This window comes from Babylonia areolata, chromosome 3, assembly GCF_041734735.1.
Source record: "Babylonia areolata isolate BAREFJ2019XMU chromosome 3, ASM4173473v1, whole genome shotgun sequence".
NCBI lineage: Eukaryota > Metazoa > Mollusca > Gastropoda > Neogastropoda > Buccinidae > Babylonia > Babylonia areolata.
In genome coordinates, this window is record NC_134878.1 from 49,443,261 (window position 1) to 49,457,858 (window position 14,598).

The 14,598-nt window shown below is 42.0% G+C and overlaps 1 protein-coding gene across 1 annotated transcript in view; it reads right to left on the reverse strand.

Annotated features, from left to right (window-relative positions):
- Window positions 1–209: 209 nt before the first annotated feature.
- LOC143280358 (uncharacterized) overlaps window positions 210–14,598 on the reverse strand; it is a 43,991-nt gene continuing 29,602 nt past the window's right edge. The window contains exons 4-7 of the mRNA XM_076584993.1: window positions 9,686–9,770; window positions 7,249–7,311; window positions 5,577–5,732; window positions 210–332 (exon numbers count right to left, since the gene is read on the reverse strand). Coding sequence (XP_076441108.1) covers window positions 225–332; window positions 5,577–5,732; window positions 7,249–7,311; window positions 9,686–9,770 — 412 coding nt within the window. The 3' untranslated portion in view covers window positions 210–224. The remainder of the gene's footprint in view (window positions 333–5,576; window positions 5,733–7,248; window positions 7,312–9,685; window positions 9,771–14,598) is intronic.

The window sequence follows — 14,598 nt, forward strand, 5'->3', positions numbered from 1 at the left end:
TACTGGAACTTCTGGTGGGGTTGGTGCTCCCTGGACAGTGCTCACCACATGTGCAATATAATAATATAATACTGTAATTAAACATAGAAATACAATAACAATATTCTCTGCAAGACAACAACAATGAAAGGCAGCTTCAACCATTTGATATCCAATATACCCAAAATCAGTCTGTCTTTTTCTTCCATGTTGAACACACATGTTGGTGAGGTACCAGCCAGGTTTTAGTGACTGGACAGCCGGTACACCTGCACTTCCTGAATGTCAGTGTCATGGAACTCCAGGATCCTGACAATGGTGTCCCCTTGCATCTTCATGGTTTGACAGGTGTACTGAAACGACATCCACAAACAATATCACATTGACAGGTGTACTGAAAGGACAACATCCACAAACAATATCACAATCTTTTCACTTTCACTTTCAGTTTCTCAAGGTGCTGCCCCTGTTTTTGGACAAATCTCTTTATGCTACACCACATTTGCTAGGCAAATTCCTCGCCACCAGCATGTTATCAAGGCCTTGAGTACATGCATACATTTCAGATCAAGGCCTTGAGTACATGCATACATTTCAGATCAAGGCTTTGAGTACATGCACACATTTCAGATCAAGGCCTTGAGTACATACATCTCAGATCAAGGCCTTGAGTACATGCATACATTTCAGTATCTGTGTACCTAGCACAGCAGAATTTGACTAGACAACAACACTTTTATCTATGTTGCTGTGGGTTCTTTTCAATGTGCCAAGTGTGCACTGTGTGCACTCAGTCAAACACAGGAGAAATGGCAAGACTGGTATTTGAACACAGACCCTCACAGACATTGTATATGCAGTAAGTGTCTTAATTATTCTATCTTCTTCACCTAAAAACAAAATATACAAATGACAAACTTAAAAAGGAAAAACAACATTAGGGGAAAAACAGAGACAGTTGGGGGAGACAGACCACATGCATGTGTGCTTGCATGGTAACAATTAGTGCATGTGTACCTGCATGGTAACAATTAGTGCATGTGTACCTGCAAGGTAACAATTAGTGCACGAGTACCTGCGTGGTAACAATTAGTGGATGTGGTTGTCAGTCTTTGAAATGTGTGTGTGGATATGATATACTTTGTCAAAGTTCATGAGGTAACAATTTTTTTTTTTAAACTAACCAAACAACAAAAAAAAAAAACGTTTGACTAAAGTGTCAACACAGATCTGTATCATATGATCAATGTATGGCACTGTTAAAATGCCTGTATTTTGAAATTGGAGGGGGGAGGGGGAGGGGAGGGGGGGGGAAATAGACAAAAAATAAACAGTCTTTAAAAAAGATAGTAAATCAGTAACACAGAATTAAACACACTGTTTCAAAGTCCTGAGAGTCACAGGAGTGTTTGAAAAAAGAAAGTTATCAGTAATCATAGTTATTGTTGTGTATCCTGGTCATTATGTACACCATTTCTGTGATTTCATAGCTATCTTACAAACATGACTTCAACATGTACACCATTTCTGTGATTTCATAGCTATCTTACAAACATGACTTCAACATGTACACCATTTCTGTGATTTCATAGCTATCTTACAAACATGACTTCAACATGTACACCATTTCTGTGATTTCATAGCTATCTTACAAACATGACTTCAACATGTACACCATTTCTGTGATTTCATAGCTATCTTACAAACATGACTTCAACATGTACACCATTTCTGTGATTTCATAGCTATCTTACAAACATGACTTCAACATGTACACCATTTCTGTGATTTCATAGCTATCTTACAAACATGACTTCAACATGTACACCATTTCTGTGATTTCATAGCTATCTTACAAACATGACTTCAACATGTACACCATTTCTGTGATTTCATAGCTATCTTGCAAACAAGTCTTCAACATGTCCACAAATTTTCTTTCTTTTTGGGGGGAGCTTTTTTTTCCATGTTATGTGTTCAGCTGTCATGGATCCCTTCCACATGCATCACCACCAGGCCTGTAGTGTACTGCCTTGTTCTGCAATGCTGCCATCCATCTGTCATGTCAGTTCCTTTCAACATGTCCTATCCTGCCTTCTTCTGCAATGCTGCCATCCATCTGTCATGTCAGTTCCTTTCAACATGTCCTGTACTGCCTTGCTCTGCAATGCTGCCATCCATCTGTCATGTCAGTTCCTTTCAACATGTCCTGTACTGCCTTGTTCTGCAATGCTGCCATCCATCTGTCATGTCAGTTCCTTTCAACATGTCCTATCCTGCCTTGTTCTGCAATGCTACCATCCATCTGTCATGTCAGTTCCTTTCAACACGTCCTATCCTGCCTTGTTCTGCAATGCTACCATCCATCTGTCATTTCAGTTCCTTTCAACATGTCCTGTACTGCCTTGTTCTGCAATGCTACCATCCATCTGTCATGTCAGTTCCTTTCAACACGTCCTATCCTGCCTTGTTCTGCAATGCTGCCATCTGTCATGTCAGTTCCTTTCAACATGTCCTGTACTGCTTTGTTCTGCAATGCTGCCATCTGTCATGTCAGTTCCTTTCAACATGTCCTATCCTGCCTTGTTCTGCAATGCTACCATCCATCTGTCATGTCAGTTCCTTTCAACATGTCCTATCCTGCCTTCTTCTGCAATGCTGCCATCCATCTGTCATGTCAGTTCCTTTCAACATGTCCTGTACTGCCTTGTTCTGCAATGCTGCCATCTGTCATGTCAGTTCCTTTCAACATGTCCTGTACTGCCTTGTTCTGCAATGCTGCCATCCATCTGTCATTTCAGTTTCTTTCAACATGTCCTGTACTGCCTTGTTCTGCAATGCTGCCATCCATCTGTCATTTCAGTTCCTTTCAACATGTCCTATCCTGCCTTGTTCTGCAATGCTACCATCCATCTGTCATGTCAGTTCCTTTCAACATGTCCTATCCTGCCTTCTTCTGCAATGCTGCCATCTGTCATGTCAGTTCCTTTCAACATGTCCTGTACGTGTTCCTCACTTCAGATGCATGCAGGTCATGGAACACATTCATCTCTTCTGCACTTCTGCAATCCTTCTTAGGGAGGAAGTTGGCAGGACAGCTGTGAAGCTTACCTGCCAGTAGTGTCCGTGATGGTTTGGGTTCATATTTTGGTGACACCTGCCAGTAGTGTCCGTGATGGTTTGGGTTCATATTTTGGTGACACCTGCCAGTAATGTCCGTGATGGTTTGGGTTCATATTTTGGTGACACCTGCCAGTAGTGTCCGTGATGGTTTGGGTTCATATTTTGGTGACACCTGCCAGTAATGTCCGTGATGGTTTGGGTTCATATTTTGGTGACACCTGCCAGTAGTGTCCGTGATGGTTTGGGTTCATATTTTGGTGAGACCTGCCAGTAATGTCCGTGATGGTTTGGGTTCATATTTTGGTGACACCTGCCAGTAATGTCCGTGATGGTTTGGGTTCATATTTTGGTGACACCTGCCAGTAATGTCCGTGATGGTTTGGGTTCATATTTTGGTGACACCTGCCAGTAATGTCCGTGATGGTTTGGGTTCATATTTTGGTGACACCTGCCAGTAATGTCCGTGATGGTTTGGGTTCATATTTTGGTGACACCTGCCAGTAATGTCCGTGATGGTTTGGGTTCATATTTTGGTGACACCTGCCAGTAGTGTCTGTGATGGTTTGGGTTCATATTTTGGTCTCACCATTTCTCCAAAGTTTGACGGAAAGTCAAACTGAGCATCTAATCAATTGAACGAGATGGCAAACTGAGGTCCTGTGTGCAGCACACACTTGGCATGATGGTAAAGAACCCATGGCAACAAAAGTATTGTCCTTTGGCAAATCAGAGGTGTGTCAGGTACACAAATACATATGCTTGCATTCAAGGCCTGACACGTGTGCTGTGTCGTGCTGCTGCTCAGGCATTTGCCTTGCACTGTGGTGTAGCATGTACACATGTGGTGTTGTACAGATGTGGTGTAGCATGTACAGATGTGGTGTAGCATGTACAGATGTGGTGTAGCAGTACAGTACAGATGTGGTGTAGCATGTACAGATGTGGTGTAGCAGTACAGTACAGATGTGGTGTAGCAGTACAGATGTGGTGTAGCAGTACAGTACAGATGTGGTGTAGCAGTACAGTACAGATGTGGTGTAGCATGTACAGATGTGGTGTAGCAGTACAGTACAGATGTGGTGTAGCAGTACAGTACAGATGTGGTGTAGCATGTACAGATGTGGTGTAGCAGTACAGTACAGATGTGGTGTAGCATGTACAGATGTGGTGTAGCATGTACAGATGTGGTGTAGCAGTACAGTACAGATGTGGTGTAGCATGTACAGATGTGGTGTAGCAGTACAGTACAGATGTGGTGTAGCAGTACAGATGTGGTGTAGCAGTACAGTACAGATGTGGTGTAGCATGTACAGATGTGGTGTAGCAGTACAGTACAGATGTGGTGTAGCAGTACAGTACAGATGTGGTGTAGCAGTACAGATGTGGTGTAGCATGTACAGATGTGGTGTAGCAGTACAGTACAGATGTGGTGTAGCAGTACAGATGTGGTGTAGCAGTACAGTACAGATGTGGTGTAGCATGTACAGATGTGGTGTAGCAGTACATTACAGATGTGGTGTAGCATGTACAGATGTGGTGTAGCAGTACAGTACAGATGTGGTGTAGCATGTACAGATGTGGTGTAGCAGTACAGTACAGATGTGGTGTAGCATGCACAGATGTGGTGTAGCAGTACAGTACAGATGTGGTGTAGCATGTACAGATGTGGTGTAGCAGTACAGTACAGATGTGGTGTAGCAGTACAGATGTGGTGTAGCATGTACAGATGTGGTGTAGCAGTACAGTACAGATGTGGTGTAGCAGTACAGATGTGGTGTAGCATGTACAGATGTGGTGTAGCAGTACAGTACAGATGTGGTGTAGCAGTACAGATGTGGTGTAGCATGTACAGATGTGGTGTAGCAGTACAGTACAGATGTGGTGTAGCATTGTACAGATGTGGTGTAGCATTGTAGGTGTAGCATTGTACAGATGTGGTGTAGCATTGTACAGATGTGGTGTAGCATGTACAGATGTGGTGTAGCAGTACAGTACAGATGTGGTGTAGTATGTACAGATGTGTCTGAATGCAGTAATGCCTTGCTGAGAAACAGGACATCTCAACTGGTAGTTTGCTTCACAATACCTTTTCTAATCAACCTGTCTGTGCTTCTGTATGCTCTCTTTGGAACATGTCTGTACCTTTTCTGAACATGGAAATTGGACCTGCTGCAATGAATGTCATCATGCTCTCTTTGGAACATGTCTGTACCTTTCCTGAACATGGAATTGGACCTGCTGCAATGAATGTCAGGTCAGGCTTGGTGTTAACAAGTGTATTTTATTTTTTGACAAAAAGTGTATCATCTGATATCAGTGCTGCATCACTGTTCATTACAGTAATCACCTTAAAAGTATGCATGTGTGCTTGTATATGTGTGTGTGTAAATGTGCATGCATGTGTGCGCGCATCAGTGTGTGTGCACGTGAGTGTGCATGGGCATGTGTGTGAGTGTGTGTGTGTGAGGACTGACCTTATTGGAGAGGGGTTCCAGCAGCACTGACCTCAGGTGGCGGCCCGTGGAATCGTCATAAAGGGACACCACTCCTCCCATGAGTTCACCGACTGTCAGAGTGCCCGTCACCATCAGTACGCCCAGGCTGTCGTTATAACTGGTCTCTTCCAATCTCTGGACATATTATCACAGTTATAACTGGTCACCTCCAACCTCTGGACATATCATCACAGATATAACTGGTCACATCCAACCTCTGGACATATCACAGTTATAACTGGTCTCTTTCAATCTCTAGACATATCACAGTTATAACTGATCTCTTCCACCCTCTGGACATATCACAGTTATAACTGGTCTCTTCCACCCTCTGGACATATCACAGTTATAACTGATCTCTTCCAACCTCTGGACATATCATCACAGTTATAACTGGTCACTTCCAACCTCTGGACATATCATCACAGTTATAACTGATCTCTTCCACCCTCTGGACATATCATCACAGTAATAACTGGTCACTTCCAACCTCTGAACATATCACAGTTATAACTGGTCTCTTCCAACCTCTGGACATATCACAGTTATAACTGGTCACTTCCAACCTCTGGACATATCACAGTTATAACTGGTCTCTTCCAACCTCTGAACATATCACAGTTATAACTGATCACTTCCAACCTCTGAACATATCACAGTTATAACTGGTCTCTTCCAACCTCTGGACATATCACAGTTATAACTGGTCTCTTTCAGTCTCTGGACATATCACAGTTATAACTAGTCTCTTTCAATCTCTGGACATATCACAGTTATAACTGGTCACTTCCAACCTCTGGACATATCACAGTTATAACTGGTCACTTCCAACCTCTGGACATATCATCACAGTTATAACTGGTCTCTTCCAACCTCTGGACACATCTTCACACACATCACACTGGATCAGGAAAATGTTAACAACAGCAAAAAGTTTATCAGGCCAAATTACACATTGCCAAGCCGAATGATCAGAAAACCCCAACACCACCACCAACGTGGTAACAACATCAACAACAACTCAACAGCAACACCAACAACAACTTGATAACAACAACAATAACAACAACAGCAACACCAACACCACGAACAACTTGATAACAACAACAACAACAACTTGATAACAATACCAACAACTCAACAGCAACAGTAACACCACCAACAACTTGATAACAACAACAACAACAACTCAACAGCAACACCAACACCACCAATAACTTGATAACAACAACAACTCAACACCAACACCACCACCAACAACTCAACGGCAACAGTAACACCACCAACTCAATAACAACACCAACACCACCATCAACACCAACAACTTGATAACAACACCACCAACAACAACTCAACAACTACAGTAACACCACCAACAACTTGATAACAACACCACCAACAACTCAACAGCAACAGTAACACCACCATCAACAACAATACTTCCACCAACTTGACAACAACTCTAACAACAATAGCAACACAAACACCAGCACCACCAACAACAGCAACACCACTGACCAATCTTTGAGATGTGCATCAGTGACAGTAATCACACATGGTCACACCCTCTATGTCAGTAAGCATAACACATATGGACCAGTCATATAAATCAGTAACTATGACAACACACTGACCACTGCCTCCAACTTACCAGTTGACACAGATGAAGCTGTCTCCTCACCTCACTCACTGACTCCTTTTCATGTTCCAAGTTCTGAAATGTATCAAGTGTAATTCTAAGATAAAACAAGTCACACAATATCACACTTCTATCAAACATCGACACAGCTTACAGGTCAGGATGTCAGTGAAGGGCTGTCACCTCACTGAGATCAGACACAGCTTACAGGTCAGGATGTCAGTGAAGGGCTGTCACCTCACTGAGGTAAGACACAGCTTACAGGTCAGGATGTCAGTGAAGGGCTGTCACCTCACTGAGATCAGACACAGCTTACAGGTCAGGATGTCAGTGAAGGGCTGTCACCTCACTGAGGTAAGACACAGCTTACAGGTCAGGATGTCAGTGAAGGGCTGTCACCTCACTGAGATCAGACACAGCTTACAGGTCAGGATGTCAGTGAAGGGCTGTCACCTCTGTGTCAGGATGTCAGTGAAGGGCTTTCACCTTACTGAGGTAAGACAGGACTTACAGGTCAGGATGTCAGTGAAGGGCTGTCACCTCACTGAGATAAGACAGACCTTACAGGTCAGGATGTCAGTGAAGGGCTGTCACCTTACTGAGATCAGACACAGCTTACAGGTCAGGATGTCAGTGAAGGGCTGTCACCTCATTGAGATCAGACACAGCCTACAGGTCAGGATGTCAGTGAAGGGCTGTCACCTCACTGAGATCAGACACAGCTTACAGGTCAGGATGTCAGTGAAGGGCTGTCACCTCACTGAGATCAGACACAGCTTACAGGTCAGGATGTCAGTGAAGGGCTGTCACCTCACTGAGATCAGACACAGCTTACATGTCAGGATGCCTCACAAACATCTGACACAGACATCAACATGGCGCCATTCCGTATCGCAGATAAAGAGGTGGACACTGTACCATTTATAAATTGAATCAATAAAATTACATAGATTTATTTCAACTGTTAATGTAATTACACCATAGTTTACATAATAATACACATCTAATGCAACACACTGTATCCAATAATATAAACAACACTACAGTACACAGTGTATACAACACACATCACATAATATACATAATACTACACAGTAGAACACACACCTCATAATATACATAATACTACACTGTATAGCACACATGGCATATACATAATAGTCAATACTACACACAATACATAATAGCACACACTGACCTCAACACACATCATACACAATACATAATAGCACACACTGACCACAACACATCACACACAATACATAATAGCACACACTGACCACAACACATCACACACAATACATAATAGCACACACTGACCACAACACATCACACACAATACAAAACAGCACACACTGACCACAACACATCACACACAATACATAAATCACACACTGACCACAACACATTACACACAATACACTGGCCACAACACATCACACACAATACATAATAACACACACTGACCACAACACATCACACACAACACATAAATCACACACTGACCACAACACATCATACACAGTACATAATAGCACACACTGACCACAACACATCACACACAACACATAAATCACACACTGACCACAACACATCATACACAGTACATAATAGCACACACTGACCACAACACATCAGACACAATACATAAATCACACACTGACCACAACACATCACACACAATACATAATACTTATTAATAGCACACACTGACCACAACACATCACATATAATACATAATAACACACACTGACCACAACACATCAGACACAATACATAAATCACACACTGACCACAACACATCACGCACAATACATAATAGCACACACTGACCACAACACATCACACACAATACAAAACAGCACACACTGACCACAACACATCACACACAATACATAAATCACACACTGACCACAACACATCACACACAACACAAAACAGCACACACTGACCACAACACACATCACACACAACACAAAACAGCACACACTGACCACAACACATCACACACAACACAAAACAGCACACACTGACCACAACACACATCACACACAACACAAAACAGCACACACTGACCACAACACATCACACACAATACAAAACAGCACACACTGACCACAACACATCACACACAACACAAAACAGCACACACTGACCACAACACATCACACACAACACAAAACAGCACACACTGACCACAACACACATCACACACAATACAAAACAGCACACACTGACCACAACACATCACACACAATACAAAACAGCACACACTGACCACAACACATCACACACAATACATAAATCACACACTGACCACAACACATCACACACAACACAAAACAGCACACACTGACCACAACACACATCACACACAATACAAAACAGCACACACTGACCACAACACATCACACACAATACAAAACAGCACACACTGACCACAACATACCTGGAGCACCTGAGCAAGTGTGAAAGGAATGGTAAAGCAGTGAACCAAATCCTGTTTCCGCTCTCTGTTTGTTAGATGAAGCATACTGCACACAGTGTTGTACATCAATCAGCTTGGAGCACCATCATCTGTCAGTGCTGTCTCTATAATAATATGTTCTGAGTGACAACAACTGCAAACACCTTATAGAATACAGAGGATCAAACCTGTACCGGTTTAACTCCAACCCGTGGTTTGTTCTTCAGAATTGATATGACCACAGACTACAGAGGATCAAACCTGTACCGGTTTAACTCCAACCACTGGTTTGTTCTTCAGAATTGATATGACCACAGAATACAGAGGATCAAACCTGTACCGGTTTAACTCCAACCACTGGTTTTGTTCCTTAGAATCAATACCAACCTCTGATACTATCTTTGAAGGATAGAAATTCTCCTCTGAACTCAACAAGAAAATGATAATAGCACAGAAAAATCTGCACAATAACTCTTAATAAGCTCCTTCAACTACAACATACACACTGTGGTGTTTAACATTAAAGAATTAAACACTGACAAAAAAGTTAGTCTGGCCAACCATGCAGCACAGGTTAGAGCCAAGGCAAACAAAATAGTTGGTTTTATCTGAACAACATTTCACCACCTCACACACCACCTCTTTGTACAACTCTTCAAAACCTTTGTTAGAATCATTCAGTTTGGCAGCCACACTTTAAATATTGTGCTGTTTGGTGGAACATGTGCAGCACTGAGCAACAAAACCACACTTTAAATATTGTGCTGTTAAGTGGAACATGTGCAGCATTGAGCAAGAAAACCACACTTTAAATATTGTGCTGTTAAGTGGAACATGTGCAGCATTGAGCAACAAAACCACACTTTAAATATTGTGCTGTTAAGTGGAACATGTGCAGCATTGAGCAACAAAACCACACTTTAAATATTGTGCTGTTCAGTGGAACATGTGCAGCACTGAGCAAGGAAACCACACTTTAAATATTGTGCTGTTCAGTGGAACATGTGCAGCACTGAGCAAGGAAACCACACTTTAAATATTGTGCTGTTCAGTGGAACATGTGCAGCACTGAGCAAGGAAACCACACTTTAAATATTGTGCTGTCCGGTGGAACATGTGTAGCACTGAGCAACAAAATTCATAGGACAAGCCATACTTAGAGAGACTGGAAATGAACACTGCCCTGTCTTGAGTACTGACAGAAACACAGCAATATGATTGACTTGTACAAGTTCCTCCACAATATCTACAACATCCCATCACGCACTCCAACAGTAGAGAAGTCAGGGGGATAAGTCAAAGGTCAAAGGTTTGCTGACAGAAACACAGCAATATGATTGACTTGTACAAGTTCCTCCACAATATCTACAACATCCCATCACGCACTCCAACAGTAGAGAAGTCAGGGGGATAAGTCAAAGGTCAAAGGTTGAGTTAATCTCACTGCAGACTGAATGTGAGAAGCTCTTTCTTTGCAGAATGAGTTGTAAACATCTAGGATAATTTGCCAGACACGGTAGTAATGGCATCAAGTCTCAACGTTGAAAAAAACACTTGATGCACACTAGGCCTGCCTACCCACACTGTACAATCCAAAATGCTACACACAGGTAGTCCACGCATGCCACAAAAAGTGTTTTCATACCTGAAGAACCACTAACAGGCCAAATTCAAAAGATAACAACACAAAAAAGCACCCTATAAAAAAGAGAGGTCACCTAGTAATGCAACACATTGCTGCTTTCAGTTTCCAGGAGGTGTCAAGGCATACAGACAGATCCATACACAGTGTATACACCACAGACAGATCCATACACAGTGTATACACCACAGACAGATCCATACACAGTGTATACACCACAGACAGATCCATACACAGTGTATACACCACATCTGCTGTAAAAAAAAATGTGCATAAACTTGACCTTTGCATAACCAAATGTGCTGATCAGGTCTTGAGAGCTTATCCCAGAAGACACAAATTGCAGTGTTTAACACATGATGCATGCAGTTCGTTGTTACTTACTGAATTTTCTGCCCACAGATGACACTTTGTAGTTACTTACTGAACTTTCTGCCCACAGATGACACTTTGTTGTTACTTACTGAACTTTCTGCCCACAGATGACACTTTGTTGTTACTGAATTTTCTGCCCACAGATGACACTTTGTTGTTACTTACTGAACTTTCTGCCCACAGATGACACTTTGTTGTTACTTACTGAACTTTCTGCCCACAGATGACACTTTGTTGTTACTGAATTTTCTGCCCACAGATGACACTTTGTTGTTACTTACTGAACTTTCTGCCCAGAGATGACACTTTGTTGTTACTGAACTTCCTGCCCACAGATGACACTTTGTTGTTACTGAACTTCCTGCCCACAGATGACACTTTGTTGTTACTGAACTTTCTGCCCACAGATGACACTTTGTTGTTACTTACTGAACTTTCTGCCCACACATGACACTTTGTTGTTACTTACTGAACTTTCTGGCCACAGATGACACTTTGTTGTTACTGAACTTTCTGCTCACAGATGACACTTTGTTGTTACTGAACTTTCTGCCCACAGATGACACTTTGTTGTTACTTACTGAATTTTTTTTGTTGTTACTGAACTTTCTGCCCACAGATGACACTTTGTTGTTACTTACTGAATTTTCTGCCCACAGATGACACTTTGTTGTTACTGAACTTTCTGCTCACAGATGACACTTTGTTGTTACTGAACTTTCTGCCCACAGATGACACTTTGTTGTTACTTACTGAACTTTCTGCCCACACATGACACTTTGTTGTTACTTACTGAACTTTCTGGCCACAGATGACACTTTGTTGTTACTGAACTTTCTGCCCACAGATGACACTTTGTTGTTACTTACTGAACTTTCTGCCCACAGATGACAGTTTGTTGTTACTTACTGAACTTTCTGCCCACAGATGACAGTTTGTTGTTACTTACTGAACTTTCTGCCCACAGATGACACTTTGTTGTTACTGAACTTTCTGCTCACAGATGACACTTTGTTGTTACTGAACTTTCTGCCCACAGATGACACTTTGTTGTTACTAAACTTCCTGCCCACAGATGACACTTTGTTGTTACTTACTGAACTTTCTGCTCACACATGACACTTTGTTGTTACTTACTGAACTTTCTGCTCACAGATGACACTTTGTGGTTACTTACTGAATTTTCTGCCCACAGATGACACTTTCTTGTTACTTACTGAATTTTCTGCCCACAGATGACACTTTGTTGTTACTTACTGAACTTCCTGCCCACAGATGACACTTTGTTGTTACTTACTGAATTTTCTGCCCACAGATGACACTTTGTTGTTACTGAACTTTCTGCCCACAGATGACACTTTGTTGTTACTGAACTTCCTGCCCACAGATGACACTTTGTTGTTACTTACTGAACCTTCTGCCCACAGATGACACTTTGTTGTTACTTACTGAATTTTCTGCCCACAGATGACACTTTGTTGTTACTGAACTTTCTGCCCACAGATGACACTTTGTTGTTACTTACTGAACTTCCTGCCCACAGATGACACTTTGTTGTTACTGAACTTCCTGCCCACAGATGACACTTTGTTGTTACTTACTGAACTTTCTGCCCACAGATGACACTTTGTTGTTATTGAACTTCCTGCCCACAGATGACACTTTGTTGTTACTTACTGAATTTTCTGCCCACAGATGACACTTTGTTGTTACTGAACTTTCTGCTCACAGATGACACTTTGTTGTTACCGAACTTTCTGCCCACAGATGACACTTTGTTGTTACTTACTTAACTTTCTGCCCACACATGACACTTTGTTGTTACTTACTGAACTTTCTGCCCACAGATGACACTTTGTTGTTACTGAACTTTCTGTCCACAGATGACACTTTGTTGTTACTTACTGAATTTTCTGCCCACAGATGACACTTTGTTGTTACTTACTGAACTTTCTGCCCACAGATGACACTTTGTTGTTACTGAACTTTCTGCCCACAGATGACACTTTGTTGTTACTGAACTTTCTGCCCACAGATGACACTTTGTTGTTACTGAACTTCCTGCTCACAGATGACACTTTGTTGTTACTTACTGAACTTTCTGCCCACAGATGACACTTTGTTGTTACTTACTGAACTTTCTGCCCACACATGACACTTTGTTGTTACTGAACTTTCTGCTCACAGATGACACTTTGTTGTTACTTACTGAACTTTCTGCCCACAGGTGACACTTTGTTGTTACTGAACTTCCTGCCCACAGATGACACTTTGTTGTTACTGAACTTCCTGCCCACAGATGACACTTTGTTGTTACTGAACTTCCTGCCCACAGATGACACTTTGTTGTTACTGAACTTTCTGCCCACAGATGACACTTTGTTGTTACTGAACTTCCTGCCCACAGATGACACTTTGTTGTTACTGAACTTCCTGCCCACAGATGACACTTTGTTGTTACTTACTGAATTTTCGGCCCACAGATGACACTTTGTTGTTACTGAACTTTCTGCTCACAGATGATACTTTGTTGTTACTGAACTTTCTGCCCACAGATGACACTTTGTTGTTACTTACTGAACTTTCTGCCCACAGATGACACTTTGTTGTTACTTACTCAACTTCCTGCCCACAGATGACACTTTGTTGTTACTTACTGAACTTCCTACCCACAGATGACACTTTGTTGTTACTTACTGAATTTTCTGCCCACAGATGACACTTTGTTGTTACTTACTGAACTTCTTGCCCACAGATGACACTTTGTTGTTACTTACTGAACTTTCTGCCCACAGATGACACTTTCTTGTTACATACTGAATTTTCTGCCGATAGATGACACTTTGTTGTTACTGAACTTCCTGCCCACAGATGACAC